At 34.9% G+C, this 26722-nt stretch overlaps 1 protein-coding gene and 1 pseudogene across 1 annotated transcript in view; one reads left to right on the forward strand and one right to left on the reverse strand.

Moving 5' to 3' along the window:
* The window catches only part of BMT2 (base methyltransferase of 25S rRNA 2 homolog), a 79789-nt gene extending 59509 nt beyond the window's left edge, over positions 1–20280 (forward strand). The window contains exons 4-5 of the mRNA XM_059932686.1: positions 2621–2735; positions 18170–20280. Coding sequence (XP_059788669.1) covers positions 2621–2735; positions 18170–18799 — 745 coding nt within the window. The 3' untranslated portion in view covers positions 18800–20280. The remainder of the gene's footprint in view (positions 1–2620; positions 2736–18169) is intronic.
* LOC132372179 (protein-L-histidine N-pros-methyltransferase-like) lies at positions 16304–17304 on the reverse strand (annotated as a pseudogene).
* Positions 20281–26722: the final 6442 nt, after the last annotated feature.

Here is a 26722-nt window from a genome sequence, read left to right on the forward strand (position 1 = left end):
GGTAGCAAGACTATAAAAGGAAATCAAGGGAATGATTATCACTAAAAACAAGATAGTGGTTACCATTACAGAAAGGGGTAGGAGATGTCGTCAGGGAGGATCCTGTTTCTATGGTGCAGGCAATGTGTTATTTCTTGACCTGGGTGATAATTACTTGGATGTTCTGTTCACTTTGTGATAGTCTTTAAACTAAATATATGTTTGATGCAAAAAAAATTACAGAGCTCAACCAAAGAATTTGAAATGGATTAAGTGTATTACTGAGAGTTAATGTTATTAAGTTAATCCATGATATTAAGTTATTGGTAATTATATTTTAAAGTTGAATTAAGTTGAATGATTTGGAATACTCCATCCAGGTAGAAAGGTTAATTTCTAAGAAGCACTTTTTTAAAGACTATCAGAAATTTTTTGTTACCCAATTTACTAGAGTCTACCAGTATAGAATTTAGTGTGAGTCAAATTCTGCTTTTACTATGTTCAGGAAGATCATTAGTGGACAAACCACAAAAGATTTTGTATATAACATGATATTAATAGCTAACAATGATATCTACCACTTTTTGAGCGTTTACCATGTACCACATACTAGGGCAAGAATTATAAACGCATTATCTCATTTAATCCTAGAAACGACTCTTAAGTGTGGGTACCATTGTTGTCCCCATATCACACAGGTAAAGGACAGAATCAGGTTTTGATTTTAGTCTCTCTGATTCCAGAACTCTTGTTCTTAACCATAGCCCCACATAAGGATTAGAATGGCAATCTAGTAGTGTACTTAGTGTTACATATTTTTATAGATTCATTTATTCAAACTGGTTATGATTTGAGTATTCAAATTTGTTAATTCAGCAGTAAATGTCAGCTATATGCCAGGCATTTCAAGGTACCTATCTACTGGATCTTTTGCTCTGTTTAGCAACTTGGAACCTATACCACAGTAGTTCGCTGGCCTCCTTCTTCCTTAGAGCTAGTGTATTGTGATATTTCAAGTATCGCTAAACTTAATTCAACTTTACAGATGATTATTTGTTATACACATCACCCAAACTACATAATAATCTGCTTCCTGATTTGGCTGCAGTACAGAAAATTACCTTTTGAGCCCTAGGATCAGCTCTTGTTGCTGAGGGAGTTTCTAGCTATTCCTTTTATTTCCTTATACCCTCATAACCCCTTCTTTGGATGAGTTCTTAAATAAAATTTTGTTGACAGAAATCTTTTAATTGGTTCATATTGTTTTTATGGTACTATAAAATGCCATGTACTGTATTAAACAGGTCCTGTATACAGTTTATTTATAATCAAATGGTGATTATGGTCATTTCTGTAAAATGTTAGGACATCAGGCTCTTGGTAAAAAATGTAACCCCTATTTACTGCATTCCTTTTATGAAAAAAAAAACTTTATATTATTTTATTTTGACTTACAGTGCCTTTTCCAGGAGCTTAACTACAGTCTGTAGTTTAACACCTCTCTAATGGACACTATGGCAGTATGCTAGCTGAGGTATAAGGAACAGAAGCTGGGCAGATTTTCTCTGCCCTATAGGCTTTAAAGAACCAAGATTCTGTTTTTACCCAGTTATTTCACTATATTTCTTTCCTTTATGTTTGCAGTATCTACTCATAATTTTTTTTCAGCAAAATTGTCTTAATATCAATAAAATGGCATATGTCTTAAGTTGGTTTTTATTATTGCTTTACTGTCTGGACACTAGGACTATAGGCTTCAGACCAACAAAAATCCACTGTTTTCCTTCATCCTTATTTGCTGCTATGTAGATCCATATTATCAATAGTTGCATTTGACTAACTTTAGTGGTCATGTTCGGTTTTGTTTACCTTCTTTTTTCCTACTACTTTTAGACACAAGGAACGCTCCTGCACAAAATAAAATTTTTCATAATTTAAGAAATACTATTCTATCATTGCTTTGCTCTTTGGTCCTTTTAAATCATTGAGACAAATTAAAGTTAAGTCCAAAGACATCATTATATTGACTACTGAGAATTAATCTGTGAATGGATTCTTTCATCTACAAAGACAGTTTTCAAAGTATGGTCTGGGGATCTGAGACCCTTCTAGGGTCTCTGTGGGGGGAAAATTATTTTGATAATAATACTAAAATATTGTTTGCCTTTTCTACTCTCATCCTCTCTTGAGTGTAGGGTTGAGTTTTCTAGAAATTTCATGGCATGTGATGTTGCAACAGCTTGAATGCAAAGCAGACATGCGAATCCATCTGTCTTCTATTAAGCCAGACATTAGAGAGACTTGAAAAAATGTAAAACAGTAACTCACTTTTACTATCTTTCTAATCTAGATTTTCATTAGAAAGTATAATTTACATTAGCATATACTATAGTGTTATTGTTTTATAAATGAATTGATGTTTTTAAACCATTCAGTTTTAATTTCAAATATGGTATTATTGATAGAACCTACATAAACAAAAGAGCTTTTAGGCTTCAGTAATTTTTAAACATGTAAAGGGATCATGAGACCAAAAAGAGAGCCAATAATCTATATGATCTTTTTTATTCTCAAATTTTTGAATTTTTCTTATATTTTATTTCATCTTATAAAAGGCATACTGAAAATAATCTATTTTTAGGTTGCTACAAACCTCAGGAAAGATCAGATTACTTGATGTTGGCAGCTGCTTTAACCCATTTCTGAAGTTTGAAGAATTTCTAACTGTTGGCATAGACATCGTACCTGCTGTAGAGGTATGCATAGTTCTGTTTGTTTTGAGATGAATATTTTACATGTATATATTACAAAGGAAAGCACTGTCTTTACATTCCTGAAATAGCAAATATATTTCTTGTGTACAAGTTGATAAGAGACTATTTCTATTCAAAACTAAATGTATACTCTGTGAAAATTTGAGCATTTAGTTAACTAATATTAATTTGACCAATACCATATTTGTCTTCATTTTGTTTTGTTCCCTGTTTATCATCTATCATTTCAATCAAGAAACTTCAGTAAGTTGCAAAGATTCCTTATTTTATTTTTTAATGCATCTCTTTCTGAAATGTACTCTGATGTAGAGCTATTATGGAATAGTGGAAAGAGCAGGGGCTTTGGAGACAGCCAAAACTTTATTAAATCCCAGCTATTTGTACTTAGTAGATAAAACTACTTAACTTTACAAAGAATGTTTCCTCTGCTTTTAAAATTAGATTTTTTTCCCCTCAATGACATAAGTTTATAACATTTGCCATTTTACTTTTGATATGGCACCAGGCACAAAAATTTTTTTACAAATTTTTATTGCTATAAAGAGATTGTGAGAGAGTATAAACTCAGGCGCAGAGATGTTTTTTCCTCCACTCCTATATTCCCAGCACCTAGAAGAGTGCCTGGCATATTAAGTACTCATTAAAGATTTCTTGAATAAAAGAATGAAATCTTATTTTCAACCTTGATTTGACTCTCTGAGCCTCAGTTTTCTCGTCTGTGCAGTGGGGTTTGTAGTGGACCATACCTTATAAGATTGTTGTCATGTTTACTTGAGAAAAAGTATTTAAAGCACCTAACAAAGCACCTGTTATATAGTGAGTGCTAAAGAAATGTTTACTGTTATATTGAAAAGTTCCTGCATGAAGAGTCAACTTTCATATGAATTTATTCTTTAATTTTTATGAGCTTGACTGTCTATATTGAATCTATATGACTAACAATGACAAATAAGAAAATGCTAAAAGCATTACTATTATCTCCTAAACGTAGACAGATACTTGCTTTATGGTAAAACAGCTGTTCTTAGCTTACCACTGCAGAGACCTCCTGGGCCATTAGAAGCTATAGTTTTAAAGTGCAGGTGGATTTGTACATGGATTCTCTCCCCTTCCTTCCTCAAGACACACATTAGAGATGTCCTTCAGGGACTGGTAAGATATGATGGCCATTTGATCTAAACCTAAGGTTCAAATATTTAAATATTAAGCTTATTTATAGATAGGGCTATAAATTTTCAACTGTAAAGCCATTAGAGAAGGCAAAAGAACTACTATACATGAGTTCAGTAGTAGAATCAGACTTTGATAGTTCCAGAACCCTATAACTAATTTTAAAACCAAGGGAAGAAACTTATACTTCCAGTCAAGATGGAGTGACAGGGACCAGACTGATCCTCTTTCCCCCTGCCTGCAGCAACTAAAAAGTGGACAAAATATTCAAAATAATATACAAGACACTGGACATCAGGTAATGAAGGACAGTGATCCCCAAGAGATGGAAAACAAATGAGATGAGCCATATGGTTGCACCAGCACATAGCCTTCAGAGAGTTTCCAATGTGTGGCACAAACAGGGGATCCCAAGCAGAGTCCAGCTGATACTGAGTTGTAGAGGCAGAGGTGAGAGTCCTGAGAGACCAAGACAGCTGGGGCTCATGGACAAAGTACCAAAGATATGAGAGCTGCACAGAGAGAAAACTCCAGGGGTCTGCAAAGAATCCTCCCTGAGTACTCAGCTGAGTACTTATCAGTACATGTCTGTGAGAAAACTACATGAGACTGGAGGAAGTACCACCTCAAAGATCTAGAGGTTATAGTGCCCAGCACACTCACACAGGCTGGAAGTAGCACCCGTTCCCACCAGCCACACTGGAAACCTCAAGAATCACAGTATCTTGGGTAGAGTACACAGAAAAGCCTTGCATCAGTAGTGGAGAGTAATTAGCCTTAGACTGAAGGCTGCTCTAGTCCCACCTAACAAATCTTGAAACAAAAACCAAAAAGATCAAACTGTCTCCAAATAATTTAACTATATCCTAGAGCAAGTTAGACTATTTATAGCAATACCAAGTCATCCAGGACCCAGCAAAGTAAAATTCACCATGCCTAGCATCCAATAAAAAAGTAATCAGTCAAGTAAAGAAGCAAGAAAATAGGACCCACAATGAGGAGATCCATCATCCATCAGAGACCAACTGTGAACTAACACAGATGTTAAAATTTGGAAACAAGTACATTAAGATAGGGACATTATGACTGTATTCTGTATGAACAAAAAGTAAAGTAGAGACGTGGAAGATAATTAAAAATACCCAAATCTAACTTCTGGAGATGGATACTATGATCTATTATATGAAACATGTACTAGATGGGATTAATGGTACATTAGCTATTGAAGAAGAAAAGTTAAACTGAGGACATGGCAATAGAAACTACCCAAAATTAAACGAGTTTTTTTTTTTTAATGGAAAAGCATCAGCAAGCAGTGAGTTAATTTCAAATGGCCAAATATAAGCATAATTGGAGTCCCCCCAGAAAGGAATGAAAGAAGTGATGGTCAGAATTTTTCTGAACTTGATAAAAGCTAACTAATAGTAGAGCTGACCCTTAGCACCCAGGGGAATTGTTCCAGGACACCCCACCACCACCACAGATATCAAAGTCTGTGGGTGCTCAGGTCCTTAGAGTCAGCTCTTCATATCCCTGGGTTCCATGTCCACAGATACAGAGGACTAATTGTATATTTCTTGGAAAACTCCATGTATAATTGGACCTGTGCAGTTCAAACTCGTGTTGTTCAAGAGTCAGTTGTAATGTAGAGTTTATAATCTATATAAAAATAAAATGTATGATAACAATAGCACAAGAGGGGAGAAAGGGAAATATACTATATGTATAGTAATAGGTTTTTATACTATATATGAAGTGGTAAAATACTATTTGAAGGTAGACTATGATAGATTAAATATGTAGACTATAAATTCTAAAGCAACCAGTAAAATAAAGAGTTACAGCTAATAAGCCAGCAAAGGAGATAAAATAGAATTATAAAGAAATTTCTTTAATCCAAAAGATGGCAGAAAAGAGAAGGAAACAATGAACCGATGGGAAACATAGAAAATAAATAGCAAGATCATACATTTAAACTTAAGTTTACCAATAATCACATTAAATAGATATGGCCTAAATACACCAATTAAAAGGTGGAAATTGTCAGATTGGATAAAAAAAAGCAAGACTCAAATATATGTTGCCTACAAGAAATGCACTTCAATTATAAACACACAAATAGGATGTGTAAAAGAAAGGCACTGTGGCACTATTACAGTCAGACAAAGTAGATGTCAGAGCAATATTACCAGCAATAAAGATGGCCATTTCATAATGATAAAAAGGTCAATTCATCAAGAGTACAAAACAATCCTCAATATATACGCATCTAATAACAGAGCTTCAAAATACGTAAACCAAAAACTGATAAGGTAGCAATTACAAATAGACATTTATAAAATTATAGTTGAAGATTTCATTACCCCTCTCTCAATAATTGATGGAACAATTAGAACATTGGTCAAAGAAGAACTCACAAGGAAAGTTAGACCATATTTTGGAATGAAGATAAATAAAAACATAAGATATCAAAAACATAAGATATGCATAGGATGCCACTAAAATCACTACAATAGTACTTAGAGGAAATTTTACAATACTAAACACCTTCATTAGAAAAATAAGAAAGGTCTCAAAGCAATGACATCAACTTTCCAACTAGGAAAAAAAACAAGGCCACATTAAATCCAAAATACAAGAAAGAAAATAATAAAGATTACAGCAGAAATCAATGAAATAGAAAACCTTCAGAAAAATAGTAGGGAAAAACTGATGAAAGCAAACACTACCTCTTTGAGAAGATCAATAAAATTTATAAATCACTAGCCATACTGATTAGGAAATAAAGAGAAAGGTGTAACATCATGTATATTTTACCAATATTAAAAGAAAGGAAAATAAATATTACAAAAAATTTTATGCCAATAAATTCCACAACTTAAGTGAAATGGTCAAACTCCTTGGAAGACACATACTGCCAAAGCTCACTCATGAAGAAATACATAACCTCAGTAGCCCTAAATGTAAAGAAATTTGAATTGGCAGTTAAAAACTTTCCCACAAAGAAAATTCCAGGCTCAAATGGCTTCACTTCCCAACTTATTCTATGAGGCCATTACCCCAATACCAAAACCAGAGACATTATAGAACAACAACAACAAAAACTTACAGACCACGTCCATCATGAACATAGACAGAAAAGTTGTCTACAAAATTCTAACATATTGAACCCAACAGTATTTCAAAAGGGATAATACATCATGGCTAAGTTTGATTTATTCTAGGAGTGTAAGATTGGTTTAATGTTAAAAAAAATACTCAATCTCTAACACCTATACAAAAATCTACTCAAAATGGATTAAAGACCTAAATATAAGACCAGATAATATAAAACTCCTAGAGGAAAACACAGGCAGAACACTCTGACATAAATCGCAACAATATATATTTTTTTGATCTGTGTCCTAGAGTAATGGAAATAAAAACAAAAATAAACAAATGGGACCTAATTAAACTTAAAAGCTTCTGCACAGCAAAGGAAACCATCAACAAAACAAAAAGACAACCTACAGACTGGGAGAAAATATTTGCAGACAATGCTACCAATAAGGGATTAATCTCCAAAATATACAAACATTTCATACAGCTTAGTATCAAAAAAACAACCCATTCAAAAAATGGACAGGAGACCTATATACACATTTCTCCAAAGAAGACATACGAATGGCCAACAGGCACATGAAAAGATGATCAGTATCACTAGTTATTAGAGAAATGCAAATCAAAACTACAGTGAGGCATCACCTCACACCAGTCAGAATGGCCATGATTAAAAAGTCTACAAATAATAAATATTGGAGAGGGTGCGGAGAAAAAGGAACCCACCTACACTGTTGGTAGGAATGTAAATTGGTGCAGCCACTATGGAGAACAGTATGGAGGTTCCTTAAAGAACTAAAAATAGAGTTACCATATGATCCTGCAATCCCACTCCTGGGCATATATCTGGAGAAAACTCCAATTTGAAAAGATACATGCACCCCAGTGTTCATAGCAGCACTATTTACAATAGCCAAGACATGGAAGCAACCTAAGTGTCCATCAACAGATGAATGGATAAAAAAGATGTGGTATATATACACAATGGAATATTACTCGGCCAGAACAAAGAATGAAATAATGCCATTTGAGGCAAAATGGATAGACCTAGAGATTGTCATATTAAATGAAGTCAGACAGAGAAAGATAAATAGCATATGATATCACTTATATGTAGAATCTTAAAAAATAATGATACAAGTGAACTTATTTACACAACAGAAACAGATTCACAGACGTAGAATACAAACTTATGGTTACCAAAGGGGATAGTGGGGGACGGGTCTGGGGGGGAGATAAGTTAGGAGTTTGGGATTAACATATACACATTACTATATAGAAAATAGATAAACAACAAAGACCTACTGTATAGCACAAGGAACTCTACTCAGTATCTTACAATAATCTATAATGGAAAAGAATCTGAAGAAGAATATATATATAAATGAATCACTTTGCTGTAAACCTGAAACTAACACAACATTGTAAATTAACTATACTTCAGTTTAAAAATGGTTAAAAATAAAATTACATATACCATAAAAAAAACCCCACTTATTCTTTTCATCACCGTAATACACTAAAAAAGAAACCTACAGCTAACATCATACTTAATAGTGAAAGAAAAATGTTTTTCCAATAAAAACTGAAAAAAGAACAAGATAAGGTTATTTACTCTCACCACCTCTATTCAGCATTCTCTAGAGGTTTTAACCAGTGCAGGAAAGCAAGAAAAAGCAATGATAGGCATCCACATTGGAAAATAAGATGTAAAACTGTCTTTGTTCACAGATGACATTGATCATCTATTACATTATTCTGTGGAATCTACAGAGAAGCTACTAGAACCAGTAAGTGAGTTTAACAAGGTTGCAAGATGTAAGATTAACATATAAAAATCAATTCGTATATACTAGCCACAATCAATTAGAAATTAAAAATAGTACCATTTATAATAGCATCAGAAATATGAAGTATTTAATATATGAACATATACTTACATGAAATATAAAGCTGACAAATATATAGCAAAACTGTATATTGAAAACTATAAATTATCAAGAGAAAGTAAAGAAGACCTAAATGAGTAGAGATATATACTGTGTTTATTGGTGGAAAAACTCAATATCTTTAACACATCCATTTTCCCAAAATTGATCTATAGATTCAGTGCAATCCTGATCAAAATTCTAGCAGGTGTTTTTGTAGAAATTGATAAATGTGTTCTAAAATTTGTGTGGAAATCCAAAGGTCCTAGAATAGCAACTTTTTAAAAGGACAGTGTTGGAGAGTTTCAAAATTTATTTTAAAGTTACAGTAATGAAAACAGTGTGGTATTAGTGTCAGGATTATTAATGAAATATAACAGAGAGTCCACAAATAGGGCTAAGCCCCTTATAGGCGTCCCAGAGGGAGAAGAGAGAAGAGGATCAAAAATGTATTTGAGAAAATTATGGCTGGAAACTTCCCAAACCTGAAAGAGAAAATACTCATATCCAGGTACAGGAAGCACAGAGGGTCCCCAAAAGATGAACCCAAACAGACCCATATCAAGACATATCATAATAGAAATGGCAAATTTAAAGAGAGAATTTAAAGACAGCAAGAGAAAAACAAAGAGTCATATACAAGGGAATTCCTGTAAGGCTATCAGCTGATTTCTCTGCAGAAATTTTGCAGGCCAGAAGGGAGTGGCATGATATATTCAAAATGCTGAAAGGGGAAACCTGCAAACTAGGATACCCAGCAAAACGATTATTTAGAATAGAAAGCGATAAGAGCCTGCTGTATAAAAAAATTAAAAAAAGAAAAGAAAAAGAAAAAGAATAGAAAGCGAGATAAAGAACTTCCCAGACAAGCAAAAAATAGTTTATCAGTACTAAGCCTACCCTAAAAGAAATGTTAAAGCGTCTTCTCTAAGTGGAAAGAAGTAAGGATCTACAGGAAAGGGAAAATCCCACTAGGAAAGGCAAATATATAGTAAAGACAGAGAATCAATTGTGAAAGCAACTGTAACTGCAATAAACAGTTAAGGGAGAATCATGAAAATGTAAAATATGACGTCAAAACACAAATGGGAGGGGAATTAAAAATGTAGATCTTTTAGAATGTGTTTGAACTTAAATGACTGTAAGTTTAAAATAAGTAGATATATTATAGGTCAATACATATGAACACTGTGGTACCACAAATAAAAAAACTTACAATAGATATACAAAAATTAAAAAGAAAGGAACACAGCTTACTACTAAAGAAAGTTCATCAAACCACAAGGGAAGAAACAAAAGAAGAAAAGAACAGAACTACAAAAACAGCCAGAAAACAAGTAATAAAATGGCAATAAGTACATACCTATCAATAATCAGTTTAATGCCAATAGACTAAATGTTCCTATCAAAAGACATAGAGTGGTTGATTGGCCTAAAAAACAAGACCCATTTATATACTACCTATAAGAGACTCACTTCAGAGCTAAAGATACACACAGAATGAAAGTGAGGGGATGGAAAAGATATTTCATACAATGACAAGAAAGTGGGGGTAGCAATACTCATATTAGACAAAATAGAATTTAACGGAGTATATAACAAAAGACAAAGAAAGGCATTATATAATGATAAAGGGATCACTACAAGAAGTTTTACACTCATTAACATATATACATCCAACACAAGAGCACCTAAATATATAAAGCAAATAACTAACAGACATAAAGGGAGAAATTGACAAGAATACAATAATAGTAGGGGACTTTAACACCTTACTGGCATCAATGGACAGATCACCCAGATAGGAAATCAATAAGGCAACAGTGGGCTTAAATGACAGAATGGACCAGTTGGACTTAATAGATATCTACAGGACATTCCATCACGAAACAGCAAAATATACATTCTTTTCAAGTGCATGTGTAATGTTCTCTAGGATTGATCACATGCAAGGCCACAAAACGAGTCTCAACAAATTTAAGAGAATAGAAATTATATCAAGCATTTTTTCCAGCCACAACAGTATGACACTAGAAATCAGTTACAGGAAGAAAAATGGGAAAAGAACAAATGGGGAGGCTAAAACAACATGCTACTAAAAAAACCAACGGTTCAATTAAGAAATCTAAGAGGAAATCAGAAAATACCTCAAGACAAATGGAAATGGAAACACAACTTTCCAAAATCTATTGGATGCAAAAGCAATTCTAAGAGGGAAGTTTATCACAATACAGGCCTTCCTCAAGAAAAAAAATCTCAAACAACCTAATCGTGGACCACCTAAAGGAATTAGAAAAGGAAGAACAAAGCCCAAAGTCAGCAGGAGGAAGGAAATAATAAAGATCAGAGAGGAAAAAAATGAAATAGAGACCCAAAAAAATAATGGAAAAGATAAGTGAAACCAAGAGCTGGTTTTTGAGAAGACAAACAAAATTGATAAACTTTTAGCCAGGGTCACCCAAGAAAAAAAGAGAACCCAAATTAACAAAATAAGAAATGAAAGAGGAGAAATAGCAACTGATACCACAGAGATACCAAAAAAAATAAAAGAATACTATGAACAGTTATATGCCAACAAATTGGACAATCTAGAAGAAATGGATAAATTTCTAGAAACCTACAACCTGCCAAGACTGAATCAAGAATAAACACAATTTGAACAGACTGATCACTGGTAGTTTAACTGAATTTGTAATTTAAAAGAACGCCCAGCAAACAAAAGTCCAGGACTGGATAGCTTCACAGAGGAATTCTGCCAAACATACAAAGAAGAGCTAACACCTTTCCTCTTCAAACTAGTCCATAATATTGAAAAGGACAGAACACTCCAAAATTCATTCTACAAGGCCACCATTACCTTGATACCCAAAACAGCAAAGACACTACAAAAAAGAAAATTGCAGGCCAATATCTTTGATGAAAATAGATGCAAAAATCCTCAACAAAATATTAACTAACCAAATCCAGCAATACATTAAAAAGATCATACACTATCATCAAGTGGGATATAGTCCAGGGATGCAAAGATGTTTCAGTATTTGCAAATTAATGTGATACACCACATTAACAAAAGGATAAAAGTCACATGATCATCTTAGTAGACACAAAAAGCATCTAACAAAATTTAACATCCATTCGTGATAAAAACTGTCATCATAGTTGGTATAGAGGGAACATTTCTCAACATAATAAAGACCATTTATGACAAACCCACAGCTAACTTCATACTCAACTGTGAATAGCTAAAAGCCTTTCCTCTAAATTCAGTAACTAGACAAGGACGCCCACTCTCACACTTCTATTTATCATAGTATTGGAAGTCCTAGCCACAGCAATCAGGCAAGAAAAGGAAATAAAATGCATCCAAGTTGAAAGGGAAGAAGTAAAATTGTCATTACTTGCAGATGACATGATAGTTTATATAGAAAACTCTGAAGTCTCCACCAAAAAACTATTAGAACTAATAAATGAATTTAGTAAAGTTGCAGGATATAAGTTTAATATACAGAAATCTTATGCTTTTCCATACACTAGTAATGAACTGTTGGAAAGTGAAAGTAACAAAAAAGAAGTCTCATTTAAAACCACATCAAAAGGAATAAAATACCTAGGAATATACTCAACCAAGGAGGTGAAAGACCTATACTTCGAAAACTATAAAAAACTGATGAAGGAAATTGAAGATGATGCATAAACATGGAAGTATATCCTGTGCTCTTGTATTGGAATAATTAAGGTTGTTAAAAGGGCCATACTACCCAAAGCAAACTACAGATTTAATGCAATCCATATCAAAATACCCATGACATTTTTCACAGAACTAAAACAATCCTAAAATTCATATAGAATCACAAAAGACCCCAAGTTGCCAAAGCAATCTTGAAAAAACAAAAACAAAAACAAAACTGGAGATATCACGCTCCCTGGCTTTATACTACAAAGCTACAGTATTCAAAACAGCATGGTACTGGCACAAAATCAGACACATAGATCAATGGAACAAAATAGCCCAGAAATAAATCCACACACCTATGGTCAATTAATCTATGACAAAGGAGGCAAGAATATAAAATGGGGAAAAGACAGTCTCTTCAGCAAGTGGTGCTGGGAAAGTTGGACAGCTGAATGTAAGCCAATGAAGTTAGAACACACCCTCACACCATGCACAAAAATAAACTCAAAATGGCTTAAAGACTTAAACATAAGACATGATACCATAAAACAACTGGAAGAGAACATAGGCAGAACACTCTTTGACATAAATTGTAACAATATTTTTTCAGATCTGTCTCCTAGGGCAAAAGAAATAAAAGCAATAATAAACAAATGGGACCTAATTAAACTTAAAATCTTTTGCACAGCTAAGGAAACCATCGACAATACAAAAAGACAACCCACAGAATGGGAGGAAATATTTGCAAATGATATGACTGACAAGGGGTTAATATCAAAATATATAAACTCATACAATTCAATATCAACAGAACAAACAGCCCAGTCGAAAAATGGGCTGAACACATGAATAGACATTTTTCCAAAGAAGACATACAGATGGCTAATAGGAACATGAAAGGATGCTCAACACTGCTAATTGTTAGAGAAATGCAAATCAAAACAACAATGAGATATCACCTTATACCTCAGAATGGCTGTCCTCAAAGTCTGCAAATAACAAATGTTGGAGAGGATGTGGAGAAAAGGGAACCCTTGTACACTGTTGGTGAGAATGTAAATTGGTGCACCTACTAAGGAAAATAATATAGAGGTTCTTCAATAAACTAAAAATTGACAACCATATGATCCAGCAATTTTACTCCTGGGTATATATTAGAAGAAAATGAAAACAGTAGTTCAAAAAGATACATGCTCCCTTGTTTTCATAGCAGCGTTATTTACAATAGCCGAGATAAGAAAGCAACCTAAGTGTCCATCAACAGATGGATAAAGAAAATACATACACATATATACACATACACACAGGTATATACACATACATACACACACAATGGAACCTTACTCTGCCATAAAAAAGAATGAAATTTCTGCCATTTGCAAAAACGTGGTTGGAACTAGAGAATATTATGCTTAGTAAAATAAGTCAGACAAAGACAAATACTATATGATATCACTTATATGTGGAATCTAAAAGATAAAACAATGAATGTATATAGTAAAACAGAAACAGACTCACAGATATAGAAAACAAACTAGTGTTACCAGTGGGGAAGAGGGAAGGGAAGAAGGGCAAGATAGGAGTATGTGATTAATAGATACAAACTACTGTGTATAAAATTGATAAGCAACAAGGATATATTGTACAGCACTCTGGAATATAGCCATTATTTCGTAATAACTTTTAATGGCGTATAATCTCTAAAAATACTGAATCACTGTGCTATACACCTGAAACTAATATTATAAATTAACCATATTTCAATAAAAAAAGAAGACATTGTTAAAAGAATGAAAAGACAAGCCATAATCTGAGAGAAGTATTTTCAAGTTATATATCAGATTATGAACTTGGATGAAGAATAAAGAACTCTCAAAATTCAATAAGAAAATAGGTTTTTAAAATTTAAAACAACCCAATCATTTTTCACTATGCAAAAAAACTGAACAAACACTTCACCAAAGAAGATACCCAGGTAAACGTCACTACTCATTAGGAAAATCCAAATTAAAACTTCAATATACTACTACACACCTGTGACTATGATTAAAATTTAAAAGGCTGGCCATTCCAAGTGTTGATGAGGATTTGGAGGAACTGGAACTCCAATAAACTCCTGGTAGAAATGTAAAACTCAGTATAAGTGCTTTTGAAAATAGTTTTGAAGTTTCTTTAAAAGTTAAACACGCACGTACTGTATGATCCAGCCACCCCTTTCCTCGGTATTTGCCCAAGACAAATGAAACATGTCCATTCAAAGACAAACAGGAATGTTCATAGCAGCTCTAGTTGTAATAGCCAAAAACTAGAAACAACCAAGTTATCTATGAAAGGTATATGGATAAACAAAGCATGGTATATCTTAATATAGTAGCCTACCTCAGCAATTAAAAAGGAATAAACTATCAATACATGCAAAAAAAATGGATTAATCTGAAAATAATTGTGCTGTATGAAAGAAGCCAGGCAAAATAAGAGTACATTATTCTGTATTATTCCACTTATGTAAAATTCTAGAAAATACCCACTGATCTATAGAGATAGAAATCACATCAATGATTGCCTAGTGGCAGGGGAAGAGCAGGGAGGGTACAAGGAAGGGATTATATAAGGGGCACAGGAAAACTTTGGCAGGTGTTGGATCTATTCATCAATTTGATTGTAGTAGTGGTTTAATGAATGTATAAATGTTAAAACTTACCGAAGTGTACACTTCAAATGTTTGTGTGTCAGTTATACTGCAGGTTGTATATCAGTTATACTTCAGTAAAGCTATGCCCCTGCCCCAAAAGGAGCAAAAGGAAGAAGAAAAACAATCTTTTTTCCACATAGTTCCACGTAGTAGAACTTTATGTGTCGCATTTCCTAATAGATAGTCCAGATGCTTATGTGACCAGCTTGTCTACACACTAACAGAATTGAGGGACTGAGGTATTAGCTCATATCTTTGATAATTAATTAACTATTGTTATATATAAGGGTAACTAATTTTTATCTAATTTTAAAACTGCTTTCTTATTCTGGATTATTTCCACAGAGTTTTTTTTTTCCATCTCCAAAAAAGTTTATTAGCATGATTAAAAACATTTTTTGAATAATGATAGAATTTCTAAACATAAAAGAGTATCAGTGGCTATATCCTATAACCAGTATTTGCAACTGGATGGACAGCTTTATTGCCAGTCTTCATTTTATTAAAGACAATCCATATTTATTGGTTCCATGTGAAGTCATGACTGTTGCTTTGCCTGAGAATGAGTCCCTACTGCAATTAAGTATAAAAAAAATATCTCCCAGGTGAACCAGTTTGCAGGGCAGAAATAGAGACACAGATGTAGAGAACAAACATATGGACACCAAGAGGGGAAAGCGGGGGTGGTGGGGGAGTGCTGTGATGAATTGGGCGATTGGGATTGACAGGTATACACTGATGTGTATAAAATGGATGACTAATGAGAACCTACTGTATAAAAAAATAAATAAAATAAAATTCAAAAAATATATGTCTCCCATAATCGGAGTGTGACCTGCATGACAGTAAAGAGTTAATAAAAATCCTCAAAGAGTTGGGGTTTTGTTTTTCAAAAACATTTTTTACACACTACAAAGAAATAATTAGTATTTTGGCTTTTAAAATTCCTGCATGATATTTAGAATGGCAGTCCCCAAAGGTCCTCCCTTCACAAAATTGAGAACACAGACCCTCTTCCGGAGCATACATTCTTGGGGTGGACTCTGAAGACTTCAACCTCCACGTGTTTATACTGGTTTGAGAACAAAGCGTCATCCAGAATGTAGTAGTCTATACATGTCACCTTCACACAGGTATGGCAGTCTGGTGAAAGCTTCGATAACAAAACCAGCTTTTCTGAAAACTTCAGGCAGAGACTATTCACTTGTTCTTCCCAGTTCTATCCCTTGATTTCCAAAGTTTCTGATGGTTTATCCCACTTGCCATCTATGTTTTCCACATAGGGATGAAAAGGTAAGACCAGAGCAAGGATGACCCTGCCTCTAGTTGGCTCCAAGACACTTCTGATACCTTTTAACAAAGTCAGGGGCTGATCACAGCGGTCCAGCAGATTCAAGCAGCCGATGATACCGTACTGGAACCCTGTATTCTGCCATTCATTTTTACCAAGCACTCTGTATTTCTTCTTGTGAAGCTGCCATATCATAGTTTCAGACAGCTCAGTGGCATAAATTTCTTCAAAATGAGGACTCATGATTTTTGTGACTTCTCCATCTCCAGCACCTAAATCAAGAAGTCTGTGGGTTTTTCAGTCTGGATTAATTTTAAGCAGTCTCTGAAACTGATCTGGTGAAAACACAAACATTGAGCCTCTTCCTAGCAACCCATTGATAGACGTTCTAGACATAAACTGGCTAAAAACAGATGACACAAAAGAGTGATATAATTGGATACAAAGACAGCCTGGAGTGATTCGCATAGTTTCTCTCTGTTGCACACAAACCACTGGTGGTTCTTCCTGCCGCCTGCGGCCGCCGCCGGCCCACCCCAGTCCGCTCGTCATGTTCATGTACAGGGAGCGGGTGAGCGGGCTCCGCAGGGTCCACATTCTCCGCGCCAGCCACACGGACGCCAGGCTCAGACACAGCCAGACCGCGAGCAGTCGCATCGGGGGCCGCGGCCGCTCGCTCCGATCACCGCCGGTGCCGGGGCAAGGAGGAGGACGCGCTGCCGCCTCCAGCTGCCGCCTCCAGCTGCCGCTGCCGCTGCCGCTGCCGCCCAGGATCAAGCCATCGCGCCGAACTCGCCCATCCAGCTCCTTCAGGGCAGAGGCGGAGGGTCTCCATAGAGTTTTAATATTCAGCAAATGATACAGTGCTGTTTATTTTTTTACTTGTAGTGTATCTCATGGTCATTTGACTCAGTTAATTAAATTTAATACATAGTTTGTTTCAAGCCGGAGATTAGCTTTTTAATAGAATCAATATATTATTAAAATTACTTCTGAGATGGTTAAAGTTAATGGTTGAAAAGATGTTTTTCATGACCTTAAAAAAGTTTAAGGTATTTTGCTTTTACACATTTATAACTGCTTTCATTATCCTCTTTGACTTCTTTGATTCATCTTTATTTCATGGTATTTCTTGTTTAAAGTTATTTTTATATTAACCTGTTTTTTGGTAACTATAAATGTTTAAGTGAATATAAATATGACTAAGTTTAGAAATAAATCATCCCTGTAAGCTCTTATCCAAATTAAATTTCAAATAAACCCTTATTATTTTTTAAAAATATATACTTAAACATTATTTCTAATTTTTCATTAATTGTTACTCAGAAATATTTTTTTTTAAATGATGACTAGAAATTCTTTGGGCTTAATTACTCTGAGATTTTTCTGAGTAAAAGTTTTGGTTGAATAAGTGTGTGCAAGTGGAATATTTATAAAGGAAAGGTACATAATTAAAGCTTGAATTATGTAGAAATGCTGTGAAATAGTTTGGTTTAAAATTTATGTAATTAGGTGGAGGTAATCTTAAAATTCTTAACATGCCTTGTTTTTCCCTTTCTGCAGAGTGTGTATAAATGTGACTTCCTGAATTTGCAGCTTCAGCAACCACTCCAGCTTGCACAGGATGCTATAGATGCCTTTTTGAAGCAGCTAAAAAACCCTATTGATTCTCTTCCTGGAGAACTTTTCCATGTGGTTGTTTTCTCTCTCCTTCTTTCCTATTTTCCATCACCTTACCAGCGATGGATTTGCTGCAAGAAAGCCCATGAACTGTTAGTGTTAAATGGTTTATTGCTTATCATCACACCTGATTCCTCCCATCAGAACCGTCACGCTATGATGATGAAAAGCTGGAAGATTGCTATAGAGTCCCTGGGCTTTAAACGTTTCAAGTATTCAAAATTTTCACATATGCATCTGATGGCATTTAGAAAAACCTCCCTAAAAACCACAAGTGACTTGGTTAGTAGGAACTACCCAGGGATGTTATATATTCCTCAAGATTTCAACAGTATAGAAGATGAGGAATATTCTAATCCTTCCTGCTACGTTCGATCAGATATAGAAGATGAACAGCTAGCATATGGTTTCACAGAGCTCCCTGATGCTCCATACGACTCAGATTCTGGAGAAAGTCAATCCAGCTCTATTCCTTTCTATGAGCTAGAAGATCCCATATTACTTTTAAGTTAATATAAAAGCAAAAGGCCCTTTCAGTCCAGACTCCTAAACTTAATTGCTTACACTAATCAGAAATACTAACATGAACTCAGTACTTAAAACCTGCTTTGCATAGAAGAAATGCAAAGGTTTACAGAGTTTGCTATTTTTTTCTACTTCTGGATTTTAAAATTTATTCTTATATAGAAAGAAAGTTTCACGCGGAGTGACTCCTGTCATAGCAGAAACCACTGTTATTTTAGCATTTAGCACTAAGATATTATAGAAAGGTACCTTTTTCTCTTTAGTGCTATTGTGAAAAATGAAGCATAATTTGCTATGTATTTTTCTTGTTTTCATCTTTTCAGTGTTGACTTTAAACCATTGCAATGAGAAACTAAGATATGTAGAAAGCTGTAGATTGCACTTTGATGACTCACAAGTTAAATGTGACAGAGATAGATTGGTTTAGTAGTTTTGTGATGCACTTATTCTTTTTTCTAACTAAATTGTTACCTGTTATAGAAAGCCATTTTGGCTCAGTTTTGTCTGATGATTGAACATTCCCCAAACTTTTTGGAATTGATAATTCTTATTCTTTCTTGCTTGCTCATTTGGCAGCATCAGACATTGGGGAGATATTTCCCCCGAAGTATGTATTCTAATTTGATTAGCATAGTACAGTAAACACCATTGCCAAAATAGAGTTTTCATATCTTTCTTGTTGATTTGGGCCTTGGTGTTAAGTATATTTAATGGTGAGAATTCACTTTTACTTTTTTACATTTAGATTTCATTTACAAAATTTTCTATTTAAGCAAGGAACAATATAATACTCAATACTGACCCGAAACACATTTGTGAAAGGGTTTGCACTTGTAAGAGAGCTTATGTTCTACCTAGACCAACCTTAATAGGGTCCTCACCTTTCCATTAAGGAGGTGCTGCACTACAAGTCTGGAATTATATAGAAAAATTTTAAATTAACCCTCTCCTGGTAATCTCATAAAATGGTTTTGACGTTTTGGTATTCTAATTTCTATCTAAATCCTAGCAGAAATTTTTCTTTGAATATATAAACCATTAGTTGGCTGTGGGAATTTTCCCTTTCCACATTGATAAATGCCTTTCTGTGTTTCTGAATCAGAAGCAAATGATTAAGGAGAAATATATGTCCAACAAGACAAGATTAGTTTAAATGGCTAAGAACATTTAGTCCACATTGTCTTGTCAGCCAGCAATTGTCATGTAAACTATCATTTTTAAGAGTGCCACTGTGTGGATTTTTTTTCAAGTGGTTATTACATTAAAATTACCTCATACTGAGGTTTTTGCACTGAAATATCACAGTTTCAGATTTCATGGTTAATGTTGTGTGTGTGCGTTTTTAAAGGAAATTTGCATTTTCAATAGTTGATCCTAAATTCATAAACTGAACTTCTTTACTCTGATAAAAGTGTTTTTGTGCTTATTGTGAATTGCTGTAGTTAACTCTGAATGTCAAACTTTATTTAGAAATAAAAAATTTACCCTTTAAGATATAAATGGTTGAGTGTGTATACCCAATATTTCAGATTAAATTTCACATTCTAAATTAATGAAAGTAACAAGATTGTAATTAACCTAAAAGTCAGTTGAGTAAATGCAATAAATATTGGTTGCTCAAGTATGCCAGAAGTAACTTGAAGTTTTTCGTTTACTTTCAATAGCATAAGATTACTTAATAATAAGGAATAATTAGGACTTTCTTTCCAATTAAGCACTACAGGTCAAGTCTTGTAACTCGCCCAAAAGAAGAAAAAAAACACTGTTCAGGGTAACATAGAAATGTGTGTTGTTAGTACCTCCTTTACCATACGGTCTGTTTTCTGTGATTTGGCTAAATGCTATCTTAAAGGCAAAGAAAAGCAACATACCAAACAAAAGTGCTTTGAAAGTAAATGAAAACAGTGCTTTTGAGAGGCTGGTGTAAGTATTGATATATGACCTTGGAGTTAGCCCATGTGTTACAGCTAAAATGTTGGTGCTATAAATTCTTCTGATTGTTTACAGATGTTGATTCTGCTTATGCTCCAAAGTGTGCATGATGTGTTTTAAGTAGTACTTTAAAGAAAAATCTCTTTATAAAAACCTATACTCTCACTTAGTATAAATTTGTTTGGATTTATAAATCTCATTTGTTACTGTAAATTCATCTTCAAAATTAGGTTGGCGCAGGATTTAAACTAACACGTATTCCACCAAAGCCAATTCAACATATAAATGTTAAAATATAAGCAGTCATGTGGCTTGGTGCCAGATTATATATGTAATGACACAAGAAGTTATTAGAGCCTTTAATACTGTATGGGTACTCTTGAGAATGATTTTGTTTGGATATGAAGAATTTAAGGGGCCTCCTGTCACATTCACAACAGTATTCTCCAAAATAATTTGATGTTTCAAAAACAAATGATCATTTGCTTGGTTTCTTCAGGATTATGACTAGATCAAGTGGTTTTTATGATAGTTGCCAAGTGGTGGGAGGTGGCTTATCTGAAAATGTATGTTTGTGTTTGTTGTATTTTTTCACATTTTGTGAACAAAGCACATTTATTAAAAATTTTAAATTTTCTAATATTCCTTGTCCATTATTTACGAACTGAAAGTTTTGTGGTCTTGACCTAATCTCACTAAGTGATTTCAGAATTGGGAAGCAATTTAAAACTTAAATGACTTAGAATTTTCTATCTGGTTTCATCTAGTCTAGTCCCTTAATTTCATAAATTCATTCACTGAGATCCAGAGAGCTCAAGTGACTTCCCCATTATCATGCTATTTACTGACGAACAAGGACAACAAACAACAAATTCTAGTTCATTATATGTCAACTATATCATACCCTGCTTTCCTTGAAAGTTAATTACATCCAAGATAATTTACCTAAGTATATCAGTTATTTTAGGGCAGCAGATGGCTTTCTCATGATGTGAAAGAGTTCTTTATTCATTAAACAGATATTTGAATTCTACCAAGTGCAATATGCTGTGGAAACAGCAGGGCTTGGTGTGTTCACAGTCCCCTGCTTTCATTGGAACTTAGGATCTAATGAAGATGACAAGCATTCTACATGGAGTTAACATCTGTATCTAGGAATGATTGCCTACTGATCCTACACATTTGCTCCTGCTTAACTTCCTTAATTTGTTTCCTAAATAGAACAGGAGGCAAAAAACACAACAAAAACTGTTTAGCAAATCACATACACATTGTAGATAAGAGGGATGTATTGTTCATCCCTCCAGAAAAGTGCAAACTGAAAATAAATTCTGATTGTTAAAGGCAGGGAAAAAATGGAATTGAGCTTTTGCTCCATTTTCCCACACTTTCTGAGCACAGTGCTGCAATGGTGTTCCTCTTCAAGAGTCCACATACTAGGTAAGTAGAACGTAGACTTAAGATCTGGCTCCTTCTTGGTGTTGGAAATTGTTAGACAGCAAAGGCGAAAAACAAATACCTCTAAATTACTAGTCCCAAAAAACATAATACAAACGTTTATTACAAAGAATGTTTGTATTATAATTATTTTATTCGTTCCAAAAACTTGATTTGCAGTAACTTGCATGATAGTTCACAATAAAAAATTCATGTCCATGATCAATTGAACACAAAACTCCCCAAAATTATTAATGGTGGCCTATATTACATAATACCCAATAAACAAGCATGCTACAATAGCTAACAAATCAAGACCTCTAAATGTTATAAAAGGAGAGAAGCGGGCTTCCCTGGTGGCGCAGTGGTTGAGAGTCTGCCTGCTAGTGCAGGGGACACGGGTTCGAGCCCTGGTCTGGGAGGGTCCCACATGCCGCGGAGCAGCTGGGCCTGTGAGCCACAATTACTGAGCCTGCGCGTCTGGAGCCTGTGCTCCGCAACAGGAGAGGCCGCGATGGTGAGAGGCCTGCGCACCGCAATGAAGAGTGGCCCCTGCTTGCCACAACTAGAGGAAGCCCTCCCACAGAAACGAAGACCCAACACAGCCAAATAAATAAAAATTAAAAAAAAATGTTAATGCTCTAAAAAAAAAAAAAAAAAAAAAAAAAAAAAAAAAAAAGGAGAGAAGTATTAGGTTTTCTAAACCCTATTTTGTCTTAGAGATATTCAAACCTTAACAATTGGAATCTCTTAATTTATTTTAAACTCAAGTTTGAATGTATGTTTTATCCCAAATTTGTTTCAGAATGAGCTCGGTAGTTTAGTGTGTATTTTTCAGATAAGAATTTGTTACAGATGGCACTACTAAGTGGTAACTTTGAGTCTACATAAGCAGTGTTCAACTGTGAATTTTATTTTTAAACAGAACACCTTTGCTCAATTAATAGAAAGCTATTCCACTTTTTGCAATAATATAAAGCACTTGTTATTCATGTCACTGCTTGTCTTTAGTAATTGAATATATTGATAACTCTTTTACACTATAGATTTTAACAATTTCTAAGATTGGGCCCATCAGTAGTACCAAAGATGGTACCTATGTTTTTTAACTTAGAGGAAGATACAAAAAATTAGGTAATAGGCGTTGACTGCAGGATTGTTTCTTGAATTTGCCATCAATAATAAGACTGTAAAACAAATTTGTTAATATTGTTGGATTGGAATACCCATGTAAACAATAAAAGTAGTAGGAAGCATTACTCAAAAGACAAAACAATGCCTGGTAGCATTTTCTGGCACTGGGCCTATTTGCACCTCTTTACAGAAAATAGCCAGGAGAATGTACATGCATTTTTATTGCTTGTATGTCTTATCTATTGAAGGCAGACACAACCAAGTAAATCAGTAATCTCCTAATGACAACATTCTTTCCACATACCTTTGAGCTGGTGGGGGAATCAGATATCTAGAAGAATATGACTTGTCACAGATACAGTCTATATGAGGCTATTATGGAATCCACATGTAAGTCATTTACATTTATTCCCTAGACCTACAAATCTTTCCTAGAGTTAACTAATGCCACTAGCTATTCCCATTGCCTTCTACCAAGGAAAAAGAATACAAACATGGCCATGGCCAGTATTAATTTAGTTCTCCCTCAAACTCTTGTCCTGTAACACATCCCCTGTTTGGAGAGTACTGAGACAGGCTAAAATATGTAGGAAAGATAAAGTCATCCAGAAACAATTATAGTTTTTAAATCGCCACAGGCCTTTTCACTAGGAATCTAAGAGATAACATTCCCAAAGCCAGGCCTAGAAGTAAAGTAGATGCATGATTACTGGAAAGAAGAGAGGTAAGCAGGCTAAATCCCTGGAGCCTGCCTGCAAGTAGAAAGATGCTTAGGAAACAGACCTGAGACAGAAAGAGGGTCTAATGGCTTGACTGTAAAAAGGAGCTTTTATGTTTTTCAACCCCATTGAAATATTAGCACAGATTAAAGTACCAGAGTGCAGGTTACTGTGGAAAAATAGAGACCTGGGAATTTAAAAGGTAAGATAATATTTTGATAGAGAGGAAAAGGTCTGGATCTTGTGTGACCAGAAGTATTATCAAGGTAGGAGAGACCCCAGTGGCCTGGAGAATGATGCCAATTGGAATGAGCTATAGAATGGGAGTTAGAATGTCACAAACCATCTCCTTAGTCCTGCTTGATTCATCATTTGAGGCTTCATTACTACACTATTACACTAGACTAGGTACTGTAAGGAATAGGTGTCTGTTGTGCTCTTCAGAGCTAACAATGTAACTTAAGAAAAAAAAGAGAAATACATTTGCATTAATATGAAGCAAGAAAAACTTTAAAATTGAAGAATAGTATATTCTGGCACTGCTGCATTTGTTGATACATATCAGTGAAATCTGTTCATGTGATTATGGCACACTGTCCATAACCAATCTAGATGCAATCAAATATGGGTATCTCTCATCATGGAAGTACCAAATATAAATGATGCCCCTCCCTGCCTCTCCCAACTCAACCTCCTACACTCTCTCCTTCACCTTCTATGTTAACCTCCTGGGGGTGGGGGCAGGGGAGAACCAAGCCTGTGCTCACCTTTGCAACAGCTAGTCCCTCTGCCTAGAATTTCTCCCTCTTATATTGGATTTGCATGGCTAGTTGATTTTTGCTAATCAGATCTTAGCTTGCATGTCACCTCCTCAGGAGGACCTCCCCAGTCCACATAATCTAAAGTAGTCTCTGCATCACTCACCTGGTTTATCCTTTTCCTTTTTTGTCTATATATATGGGCAAGGCCCTCTTCCATCGTATTCTGTATCTTCAGCTGAGAAAAGTGCCTTGCACAAACAGGTGATCAGTAAATATTTGCAGATGAATTCATTTTACTTTATAGAATGCAAGCGAGATGACACAGCTTCACTACCAATACTTAGTTTATGAATTTTTTTCGGGGGAGGGGAGAAGGTCTAGGTCTGTTTTATATTGTTTATTACTTAACGTATTCTCAGAATCAGGATATAGCTCAATTTATATTTCAGAAAAGTCTGAATTGGTTTGTATAAAATGTAGCTTAGATCAATACTAAGTAATTTCTCCCCTCACCCCGCTTGCTTACTCCTACCCATTTAGATTTCTTGTTTCTTAATCTCAGATCCTTTCTCACCATGTCTCTGTGACATCCAATCCCCACCTCTCTCTCACTGCCAATAAAATAATTTAAGTTTGTAAGCCATCATTACCTTTACTACATACTAAAAAGGAAGATTTAGCTAATTGATGTCTTCAACTCCACAAGAGAAGTGGTACTCCAGCAGTTTCTTAATTTGTGTAAGGGATACATTATTCCAACTACTGCCCAATGACTTTATATCCAGATAGGTTTCCACCATTAAATACTATGACATCTTGGGCAAATTTCCTCAGGACTTATTTCTTAATCCACACATTTTGCTGTGTTGAAGATAGGTTTAAAAACAATTTATATAAAGCAAGTAACACAATCTTGTCACATAGTAGGGATATAACACATAGTGAGTATTATTTGTTTTAGCAAATAGGCTTTTTTTTTTTTATAAATTTATTTATTTATTTATTTATTTTTGGCTGTGTTGGGTCTTCGTTTCTGTGCGAGGGCTTTCTACAGTTGCGGCGAGCGGGGGCCACTCTTCATCGCGGTGCGCGGGCCTCTCACTATCGGGGCCTCTCCTGCTGCGGAGCACAGGCTCCAGACGCGCAGGCTCAGTAGTTGTGGCTCATGGGCCCAATTGCTCTGCGGCATGTGAGATCCTCCCAGACCAGGGCTCGAACCCGTGTCCCCTGCATTGGCAGGCAGATTCTCAACCACTGTGCCACCAGGGAAGCCCGCAAATAGGCTTTAATAGCCCTGTTACTTTCTCTTAGTCTTGCCTGTTCTGTGCCTTCCACACACATTAACCATTTCACAGCCACCATCACCACTCGATTCAAGATCTTGATATCCACTCCTTAGAACCAACTGAGCAAGTTAAATAGTGTTAATTTTATCTTGGATTTTCTCCCCTATGAATTCCCAGCAAATGACATAGAAGATACCCAGTTCGTTACACCTACCCTGCAAGGTTTCAATGGAAACCACAAAACAAATCTCAACACAAGATTGTCTTTTCTTTTTAAAATATGATTTCATAAAGATGGGTAACCACTTCAGTATGTTTGATTCAACTGTCTAATCATTAAGCACGAAGGAGTTTCCATAAATATAAACGATGGCAGTTAATATGAACTAGGAGAATCACCAATTTATTTAAGAGTAGGAAGGGATTAGGGATATTACAGCATTAAACGGGAAAAAAACCTTTGAAACATAGTTCAGTTGCTAAAGTACCGACTTCTCTTGCTCTACAAAAGCACACCTACTGTTGCTTCTATCACATCCCAAGTTATGAGTGTAACCTCATCCATGGAGAGTACTTGTCTGAAAACCAACTAAAGCTCTGGAACCGCAAAGGCCTTGTACACAAGAACAAATTGGAGACTTG

This window comes from Balaenoptera ricei, chromosome 9 (assembly GCF_028023285.1).
Source record: "Balaenoptera ricei isolate mBalRic1 chromosome 9, mBalRic1.hap2, whole genome shotgun sequence".
Taxonomy (NCBI): Eukaryota; Metazoa; Chordata; class Mammalia; order Artiodactyla; family Balaenopteridae; genus Balaenoptera; species Balaenoptera ricei.